We start from the raw sequence: 10,950 nt of genomic DNA on the forward strand, positions 1-10,950 counted from the left end.
GGGTAATGAAATTTAGAGAGTCACAAGATAACCTGATAAGTCTGGCTGGACAAAGCACAGAGCTGTAGACTTTTTCTTGCCTCTAGAATATTAGTGGATGTTGAAGTGTATATGTATGTACTCCTTAGAAACTCTGTAGATACTGACATATTAATCCAAAAACATACCACATTAGAAATATCATTCATTCATCCATTATCTGTAAGCGCTTATCCAGTTCAGGGACACGGGGGGTCCAGAGCCTACCTGAAATCATTGGGCGCAAGGTGGGAATACACCCGGGAGGGGGCGCCAGTCCTTCACAGGGCAGCACAGACACACACACACAAACACACACACACACACATTCACTCACACCTACAGACACTTTTGAGTCGCCAATCCACCTACCAGTGCGTGTTTTTGGACTGTGGGAGGAAACCAGAGCACCCGGAGGAAACCCACACAGACACAGGGAGAACACACCAACTCCTCACAGCCAGTCACCCGGAGGAAACCCACACACACAGGGAGAACACACCAAACTCCTCACAGACAGTCACCCGGAGGAAACCCACACAGACACAGGGAGAACACACCACACTCCTCACAGACAGTCACCCGGAGGAAACCCACGCAGACACAGGGAGAACACACCACACTCCTCACAGACAGTCACCCGGAGCGGGAATCGAACCCACAAACCTCCAGGTCCCTGGAGCTGTGTGACTGCGACACTATCTGCTGCACCACCGTGCCGCCCATTAGAAATATCATTTACTGTTAATGTATATACCCTTCATTAGTTTTTATATTAATGCTTAAATCATTTTGCTCTTTAAACAAAATGTTGTATTGAAATGTGCAATTTCCAAATATTTCATGCGACTGTAAATGCCAAATGGTTTAAATGTCATGTGGAAAAGATGATACCTGAATTATCAACATCCCATTCAAATCCTTCAATATTTGCCTGTCACGTATCCTCTCATTCTTCATTCACACTTTCATTAATCTGCATCAGACATGTGACATTGTACCGTGTTTGTTTTGAATCACCTGTATATCTTATATCATCATGTTTAAAGCATGAGGATTTATGCTGGTGGTATTGTGTTGATTTTCCATATATTCTCAAGTGTCTGGGCTTTGTGGGGGATTTCCAAACATAGGAATATGCCCTGCAACAGCCATATGTCACCACCGGAGCAGCTGCTCCTTCTGTCTGGTTCCAAACAGTCACTTTTCCATGTGCAAACACAGAAGAGGAGCACTTCTCTGTATGTGTGGGGTGTATGAAATAGCCTTGACCTTTGATTTTATTTTCCTCTTAAACATGGTGACTAACAGAGTTGTTTAATAATCGCAGTCCTTCTTGGAATTGTCCACTCATACTGAGATTCAAGGTGGGGATTTTAAGGTTTCCAGTTTATTAGATGGTGTGACTTCAATATATATACATAATGAGAATTTCTTTTACAGAAGAGAGAATAGCCTGTTTATTCAGGTCATCAACTCAATAAGAACAAGACGATACATAGCAGGCAACCAATGTGTGTGTTTGCCATCTACCATGGCAGGAGAATTAATCCAACTTCAAGAACTGATAAACAAATAAACAAAATGTAATGACCGGTGCACTGTTTTATTAAAATATCTTCAGATTTATACACTTTATATAGTTTAGAACATTGTAAAATAGCATGTTAAAATGTGACACGGAAAACAAGGACACACTGACTTTTGTGCTACTGCATTCACTTCATACCACAAACATGCTACACATTCTTAGACCATTTCCAGAGCAACAGCTCAGTAGTTTTGGTCCCATTTGAGAATGATCTTCAGTCCTTACTCTGGCCCTGATTAGAGACTATGTTTCCCAGTTTATGTCTTGTTGGCGGAGACTTGTGCGTAGCTTCTGGGCGTTTCTGAGGAGCTGCAGGCGCTCCTGACTGACTATGTGAGGTTTCTGTGTTCTAGAGGACGAGACCTTAACAGGGGAGCAAGGCAGGGCTTGAACCCCACTCATAGCTCCATTCAAATTTTTACCCTCTGCACTGGCTGCAAGCCTGGCCTTCTGCTTAGGACTGCACTGAGAGAGCTTCTGGACCTGGATATAAAGAGAGACAAACGGGCTGTTGTATTATAAGATCGTGGAATTTAATATTTAAAATAGTTACAAGAATTTGTTTATTGTGGAGGATGTGGTCAGTACATAACGTTGGCTAAAATTAAAGAAGAATTACAAATGCCTGCATAATTAAATCAGTAAAGGTAATTATATATAAACCGTGTCAGTGGTGGAAGCAGATGCCTGTCCTTCAAAAGATTCCTCAAGGAACGTTATTGCGTAATATAGTTGCTGATATGTTGCTTACTGTGGCTTTAAAAATAGTTAAGAACTACAAATTCCTTATAATCAAAGACAACAATGTATGCATATAATCACTTTATGAAACCTTAGGAAAATTGTACAGCACTAAACAGACCAAATGGCCACTCACTGTTTGCTGATGCTTGCGTAGCTTGGAGATTTGCGTTGATTTTTCCTCCATCCTTCTTACCAAGCAGTCCAGCTCTCTCTCCAGATCCTCCTTTAGTTCAAATTGATCAGTCTCATCTATCTGTTTGACAAGTTCCTGATGCTCACTGCAAAATACAGTGCTAAGAGTCAACAACCCATATACCAACACTGCATCAAGCTAATAAACCATTATCCTCAGGTGATTCTTAGGTTTTGGAAAAAGCAGTTTAAAATACATGCCAATACCACACGTCTAGCTCTTAAACCTTATTTCCAAAAAGGCTTGGACATTATACAAAATGTATATAAAACCAAATGCATTGATGTGTAGATCATTTAAACCTTATATTTAAAGGCTAAGCACCAGCTGTATGAAAGTGTCAAACAAATAAATACAGTGGAATTTGAGTTCCTAAGTGTTTATTGATACTCAGAAAACATGTTATTTCTTACTAATTCAAGGAATAAGGTTTAAAAGACAGCTGCCCCCCAAACAGTGTTCGGAAACTCTAATAGGCGTCTTGCCTGTGACGTAGATGGTGGACAACAACTCTAGAAGCTGCACTTAATTTAATGCAAAATGACGAAAAGGTGTGTTGTTTTTGGCTGCAATCATTCAATGTACAGTGGGACATCTGTGCACAAATGGCCCAAAGATCCCAAAATATCCAGAAAATGGACTAAATTTGTCAACTTTAAACGGGCACTTTGGAAAGGACCCTCCGCTCACTCCGTTATCTGTAGCTCATTTCACTGGCGCTTTTCCAACAATATGGGCATGTAAGGACACCAACGAAAGGTGTTCAAGAGCCTCTGTAACATGGAGGTAAACAGGGTAAGGACACTCACTTCGCCTGTTTTAGTTGGTGTTAGTTAACGTTAGCTTGACTCGCTAAACTCGGTGTCTCAGATTATACTCGGCTACGTAGTTGCATTACGGAGGTTTATAGTGTCGGATGAATTTGAGTTCGACTTCGATCACATTTACAAGAATAAATTGGACTTTAGCTTATTGCTAGGCTATTGTCATGAATAATGTGGGTTATTCAGATACTGTCATAACAGTCAGTCATAACGGTGTTTTACCGCGGCGTTGTTCAGCTGTTGTCCACCAGTGACGTCACGGTTGCGTTCAAGAATTTCCGTAGCGAGCTCTGGTTTTTCCGTCAATTTAATAAATTGTCAGTTTTAAAGCAAATTAAGCTGCTATTTTCATTTTAATTCATACTTATATATGTCAGTAACTAAAATAATGTGAAATATTCATGGAGGTCCATTAAGTAAAAACAGTACCAAATAAACATGGGCAAGTCGTATAACAATCCATGAGTCCTGTTTCTCAGAGTAAAATAGCAAGGAACCTGGTTATTTCTTCATCTACAGTACATAACATTATTAAAAGATTCAGGGAATGCGGAGAAATCTCTTTGCCAAAACCTGTATTGGTTGGCTATGATCTTCAAGCACTCTGTTGGCACTGCATATATAAACAGGATCCAGAAATGCAGCCACCTTCCCTGGACCTAAGCTCATTTAAGATGGACTGAGGGGAAAAAGTTACTCACAAGCTCATCTGGCCTAGTTCATCCTGCAAGGCTAGCAGCAGTTCCGACAAGCTGTCCAGAGCTGCAGCTCTCTCACTGGGGGATGGTGCGGTTTGATGAGTGGACTTGTGGTTTTCTGTTCTTCTCTGAGAAGCATAAACTTTCTCACAAAGTCGTGGCTGTCTGGTCTTCATCAGGTGCAGAACACTCTGAACGTTGGCATTAAGTGAATGACTCGGGCTTGTTGACTGACAAAGAGACCCAAATTAAGTAAGAAACATTAGGCAGAAAAAAACAAATCAAAGAGTAGAGCGAGATTTAAGGAGCAAGTAACATATATACATCAACGTCAGTGTTCATACTCACAGTTCCAGCAACAAACGGCATGCGCTTGGCCTTTGGGAGGCACTTAGGGACTGAAACCTCTGTTCTCACCGATTTCTGAAATTAAGGTTATAGCTGAACATCAAAAAAAAATGTTTTTGTAATATACTTTATCTAAAAGTGTAAGCCAGAAACTATAGATTGTCTCCAAATGTGTGTAATATTTGCTAAATTATTTGAATACACTGCCATCTAGTGTTTAGACAGAGCATTTTTACCTTACTTAAGGCTTTCTCCTTACTCTTCTTCCTTTTATGTTTGACTTCAGCAGTTGAAATGGTGAACAGATTAGCCTCCAGTTCTCTCTGTAACTGTAGGGTGGAAGCATGCACCATATTAATAACATGTAGTAAATATTTCTAAAGCAAGTCAGTCTGGATAATTGGTGTTTCCATGTACCTCCTCTGCTTTCTCCTGCACAAGCTTGCGTTCATGTTCCTCTTCAAGTAACTTCAGTTCCAAATGCTCAATTTTCCTCTTGACAGAGCATGCAAAAAGGCCACAGCATTTGTGAAAACATTTCTAACACCAATCAAAAGCCACAGCAGCTGTTACTTTGTACTGTGTGCCAAAACAATATTAGTCAGAGGTCTGACACTGGATAATTAATTCTAGCTCCACTGCGCCAGAAGACAATTGTACACTGATCTAAGGCCCAATCTTGAGGGCTTTGAGTCAGTGCTTGGCGTTGAGCATGCTGATGTGATGTTGCTGTGTTGTGTCACTTGATTTCAGGCTCTTTAAAGGGTTTTAAAGCTGTGTGCGCACATCTGATTGCCTGTGCCAACTGTGGATGGTGTGGTAGCAGAATTCTCTAAGTAAAAGTGTTATCTACACACATATGGATATAAAGTGTAATATCAATATTAGGTTATAACCTTTTTTTGAGAAGTAAACAAAGAGTAACAATGTTTGTATGGTGTTTTATTTCGCTGGCACGCCTTTAAGGTAGACATGAAGCAATTTCTTTAAAGGAAAGCTTTAAAGGAGTCACAATCCTTATGTCTGCGGTGAATCTATACCTCTGCCTCAGATTGAGTGGTCGTGAGCTTTACATATTGTCTCTCCAATCTGTCCAATTTCTGTAGCTGAGTCTGGATCTGTGGATCATGGACTGTCCTCTCTGCAGAGAGCAGTTTGCTCTCCTAAGAAGCAATGAAGGAAAAAGTAAAATAATGAGAAACAGATTGTGACAGAGGGTGATGGTGGGACAAACACAGACTTAAAATGAACTTAAAGAGAATTACATAGCTAAGATATAAGCAAGTACAGGGTGGGTCATTTATATTGATACACCTTAATAAAATAGGAATGGTTGGTGATATTAACTTCCTGTTTGTGGCACATTAGTATATGGGAGGGGGGAAAATTTTCAAGATGGGCGGTGACCATGGCGGTCATTTTGGATCCAACTTTTGTTTTTTTCAATGGGAAGAGGGTCATGTAACACATCATACTTATTGGGAATTTCACAAGAAAAACAATGGTGTGCTTGGTTTTATTCTTATTTACAAGTTTCTGACCACTTATAAAATGTGTTCAAAGTGCTGCCCATTGTGTTGGATTGTCAATGCCACCCTCTTCTCCCACTCTTCACACACTGATAGCAACACAGCAGGGGAAATGCTAGCACAGGCTTCCAGTATCCGTAGTTTCAGGTGCTGCACATCTCGATGGTATGGTATTGATGGTACATACACCCTGTTCATTGGTGACTGATATCATTTTGGCCTATATACATCCAATTGTTTCACCTTGAAAATGAGTAAGTTAAGGTAAAGCAATTACATCATCTTCCTTGCCAATTAATCCATTTCAGGGTTGCAGTTGCAACAGGGCAAGTAAAGAAGCCCAGGCATCTCTGTCCCTTGCAACTTCCACCAACTCTTCCTGGGGAATCCCAAGGTGTTTCCAGGCCAGCTGGGTGATATAATCCCTCCAGCATATGAAGGAGCAGCGACTCTACTCTGAGCTCCTCACCCAATCACAGAGAGTACGCCCAGCAACCTGTCAGAGAAAACTAATTTAGTTCGCTTGTATCCGCAATCTCGTTCTTTCAGCCATTACCCAGAGCTCATGACCATAAGTGAGAGTGGGTGCGTAGACTGACTGATAAATTGAGAGCTTTGCTTTATGACTCAGCTCTCTCTTCACCACAGCGGTCCGGTACTGTGAACGCATTACTGCAGACGGTGCACTTAACCTTTGGTCAACCTCACGATCCCTCTTCCCATCACTCGTGAACAAGACCCTGAGATACTTGATAACTCCTTCACTTGGGGTAGGTTCTCACCCCCTATCTGAAGGGAGCATGCCATCTGTTTCCAGGAGATAAACATGGCCTCAGACTTGGAGATGCTGATCCACATACCGACCGCAAACTGCTCAAGTGAATGCTGGAGGCCTCCGTACGAAGAAGCCAGAAAAACAACATCAATTGCAAATAGCAGAGATGCTACCTCCTGAGCCCCTTAATAAAAGCCCTCCTCTCACAGGCTATACCTCGCCATCCTGTACATGAACATCAGGAACAAGAGTTGAGACAAGGCATAGCCCTGACGGAGTAAGGGAGTACAAGGACTGTGTGACTTGAAGTGACTCTGGCACCCCGTACTCCTATATGCAGCTGCTTCCACAATGGAAATCCAGAACAGGGTCCATTCAGACTCTGTTCCCCCTACCTCCTCCGGAACATGTGAGAAGGTGAGAGTTGAAATCTTTCTCGCCAGTCTTCTGCCAGACTTTTCCAGCTCATCCACTATACGTTTGGGCTTTTCCAGGTCTGTCCAGCAGCTTTCCCCACCATCGGATCCAACTCGCCACCAGGTGGTGATCATTTAACAGCTCAGCCCCTCTCTTTACCCAGGTGATGTGGCCTGAGATCAGAAGACACGGCCACAAGGTCGATCATTGACCTTTGGATCAATGTGCTCTGACACCAATTACACTTATGACCCACCTTGTGTTCGAACATGGTGTTTTGGACAAACCATGACTAGCACAAGTCCAATAACATCATATGCACACAACACAGTCAAAGTTTTCCTCTCTGCGAGCCGAATCCGCATTGAGGCAAAGTGGGACAAACTCCAACTGTGCAATCGCCAGCCAGGGACCTGAGTATCCCCACGCCCGCCCTGCACCCCTCACCCTGTACTACTCCGAAATAGGAGAGAGACCAACCCCTATCAAGTAATTTGGTTCCAGAGCCCACATTGTGTGTATATCTAGCTGGTATCTCAACTTCAGGCACCAGCTCTGGCTCTTTCCCTCCCAGTGTGGTTACGTTCCATGTACCAAGAACCAGTTTCTGCTGCCAAGTTCCACGATGCCAGAGCCCCCTTCGTCCCCGCTCTCTGCACACAATGGGCATTGCACCACACCCCTACTCTGGATCTTGGTGGTGAACCCACATGATTCAAACAATTACATAAAAGCAACAAACATCATTTGAGAGGATTGTTATACTGTCCAAAGCATTTGTCCTTTACTTATGTGAAACAAAACGTTACATCCTTGTTAAGAATTTTTTTTAATGCATAATTAAACTAATTGCATGTTTAAATAGTCTGACAATCAAAATCTGAAACACTTAAGATTATTCTGGAAAATATAAATTGTAAACTGTTGTTGTTGACCAGATTTGTGCCTCAATGACCCAGTGGTCCTAAATCCTATCCAAAATGTTCAAGCTTTTCTGCTTGCCACAAAAGACAAGTGATCTGAGAAAACTATTCTAGAATCCATAATAATCAACCAAGGTTTAAGGTTAAGGTTAATCCTTATTATTATTTTTTTTTTATAATTATTATTTCCCTGCCTTTAAGAGTTCCTCCCTGCACTTACCTCTGTGTTTACTGAAGTGATTCTCTCTCTCTCTGCATCCTCCAACATCTTTCTCATATAATCCAACTGTTTCTCCAGCAGAGAGCAACGTGCTTCTGCTGAGTGCAACTGAGACACCAGCTCTAAACACAGAGAGAGAAAAACTGAATGCTGGTGGGGGATAGGATAAATAAAGTATGAATGCTTCTATATTGAACGATTTCAGCTACCTTTTCTTCTTGTCGAGTCCTTCCCTCTAGCTCCAACCTGCGGTTCGGTGTTTGCAATAGAGCTGGAATAGCAATGAGCAGCCTGGGAGAACTGCTCCACATTCCTCTCTGCTTGCACTCGCTCCAGCTCTAGACGCCTCATCTTCTCCTGCAGAGTCTTCAGAGCTGCTATCACCGCTGTCCAACACACAGCCAAGTATTAGTGATGTATTTTGAAAGGCCAACATTTGATACTTTAAAACTAGGACATATACATAAAACAAACTTTTCCTTTAAAAGTTGTATACAGTTACTTGTAAAATGTTCCTTGTTAGAGTGGAATTTATCAGCAGTTTTTCCCGTTCACATGTTCACTAAACACACATTTGGCTAATCTTGGACACAGGCCCACCACAGGTTACTCCAGTTCTCTTGATAAAATTCAGTTCGATTATTAATAATAAATACATACAATAATCTTTACTCACCTCTGCTCCCTGCATCAGGGGTTGTTTGATAAGTCTGTGCAGTGATTTCTTTTAGATTTATGGCTTTCTTAGCTTTGTCCTGTCTGAGTGGCACTGTGGTAGCACACATTTGATGGGACATCTTCTCTGGAGGATTATAATAGCTTCCGATATAGCTTTGTTTAGAAGGGGAGTCTACATAAGAAACCTCAAATGGGAGAGGAAAAAAAAAAAAAACATTCAGTTCAATTTTATATGCATACTGTGCATTTCCTGTTGTACATTGTACATACAGATGCCATCACAGTAGGTTTGAAACAACACCATTAAGCTGCTTTTAAAAGACACATTTTGCATTAACATGTCCACATTAGAGTATGTGCCGTGATCAATGAGCAAAATAAACAGTCAATGGCATGGCAAAGAAATTCCACTTTGAAATGTATGTGTTCTGAATAAAGTGCCAAACTGGAAAATTTAGACGGACTACATAACAACAATAAAGATTCTTACATAAAACTAAGGAACAAATCCACAACACATTTGTAGGATGGGGCTTTCATGCTGCAGAAGAGCATGAAAAAATTATGTGGAAACATATGCAGATACAAAATGCGTAATCATAAATCTGTTCTGAAAAAAAGCAAAGCTGAAGAGTTACTATTGAGACATTTTATAAGCAATAGGACTTATATGTAACTTAAAATCTAGTTTTGAAATAAAATCAAACAGAGCTGCACTTCACATTGTAGGACAGCCCCAAAGTAAACATTTGATTTACACTGTTGTGAGATAAATACTGCATTTAAGATATGATTCCTGTCATTGTACAGAAATCAGGGCTTACAATTAATCATATTTCATATCACCCCTCACATTATTTACGTTAGAATCGCTAAAATATGAAAAAAAATCTGCAGAATCTCCCTTTATCTGCAAATGTCTATGTATCAGCTACAACTCTTCTAGACTAGCAACACAAGAAAGCAGAGATAACCCAGTTAGCAATGGTTTAGAGAAACACAGTGGAAATGTAGTAACGTATTGTGCTAAAATGTGCTATAAATAAAAACAATTTCATTTAGCATAAGTCGAGTTATATTCGCTATTTCTGCTGCACTGGGTTTAGGATTATGCTAGCCGGCTAATTTAGGCTGCATCTCAAATGGCTCCGTTCTAACTTCGTAGTGCACTTCGTAGGGCATTACGCTTAAACGTTTAGGCTAAATAAATTAAAGTTCGAACAAGTTATAGCCGAAACTCGGATACATTTGTTTTGTATATATAATGCACTATTTGTGCGTAGATGTATAATTTTATGCCATACATGGTACACAACATAGGCAGCGAGGAGGGATTTGGGATTCAGCCTGAGGTTTTTTCCTCGCTCGATTATTTAAGCAGTGTACTGCTGATTTTAAATATTGCTTACCGACTCTCTAAAACGGTCCATTGTGAGTTAAACACACGTCGTTGCTGGTGTAGCATGTGCCTTGTTAATGTCCTCTGTTTATGTTTAAAAACACTAATGCCCACAGCTGTAGCCTACACCGTGCACTTCCTCTGTTTAAATTTCCCTCCTCTTCTGCCGCGCTGTGGCAGTTCCGCTTTGCTGTTATTACGAACCCAATATATTAATAGTGATTAATAATAGGATATCAATAACTTGACTTTTTTTTTAAATCATTTTTAATAATTCGTTTAATTTCCGTTGTTTAAAACGGACAAAAGTTCAGAAAACAGATTTCCAATGTTTGTTTGTTTGTTTTTTTATCAAATGTAGGGTGACCAGATCTGAGATGGTGAAAAAGAGGGGGGGCGGGGGGGACGACTACTGACGTGCAGACTGACCAATTAAATGTTTACAGAGAAGGTTATCGACCAATAACGTTAGCTCTACAGTCAGACCGTCCAATCAGAAGAATTTAAGGCTACTTTACCACGCCCCTTCTCACTCAAGCAAACCTATCGGAGTAGGGGAGGGCGGGACTAGTTTGTGAACGAAACGCTTCTCG

General features: G+C 41.0%; 1 protein-coding gene across 1 annotated transcript; it reads right to left on the reverse strand.

Moving 5' to 3' along the window:
- Positions 1–1,543: 1,543 nt before the first annotated feature.
- On the reverse strand, positions 1,544–10,531 carry cep57l1 (centrosomal protein 57, like 1). Its single transcript, XM_066677379.1, has 11 exons — positions 10,368–10,531; positions 8,957–9,143; positions 8,490–8,666; positions 8,281–8,402; positions 5,457–5,579; positions 4,834–4,911; positions 4,653–4,745; positions 4,417–4,491; positions 4,072–4,298; positions 2,487–2,631; positions 1,544–2,092 (listed from the first exon to the last, which is right to left on the reverse strand). The coding sequence occupies exons 1-11, from the start codon at positions 10,386–10,388 to the stop codon at positions 1,853–1,855; spliced, it is 1,488 nt and encodes a 495-aa protein (XP_066533476.1). The 5' UTR covers positions 10,389–10,531; the 3' UTR covers positions 1,544–1,852.
- Positions 10,532–10,950: the final 419 nt, after the last annotated feature.

The sequence above is a fragment of the Hoplias malabaricus genome, chromosome 7 (genome assembly GCF_029633855.1).
Source record: "Hoplias malabaricus isolate fHopMal1 chromosome 7, fHopMal1.hap1, whole genome shotgun sequence".
NCBI classification, from domain to species: Eukaryota; Metazoa; Chordata; class Actinopteri; order Characiformes; family Erythrinidae; genus Hoplias; species Hoplias malabaricus.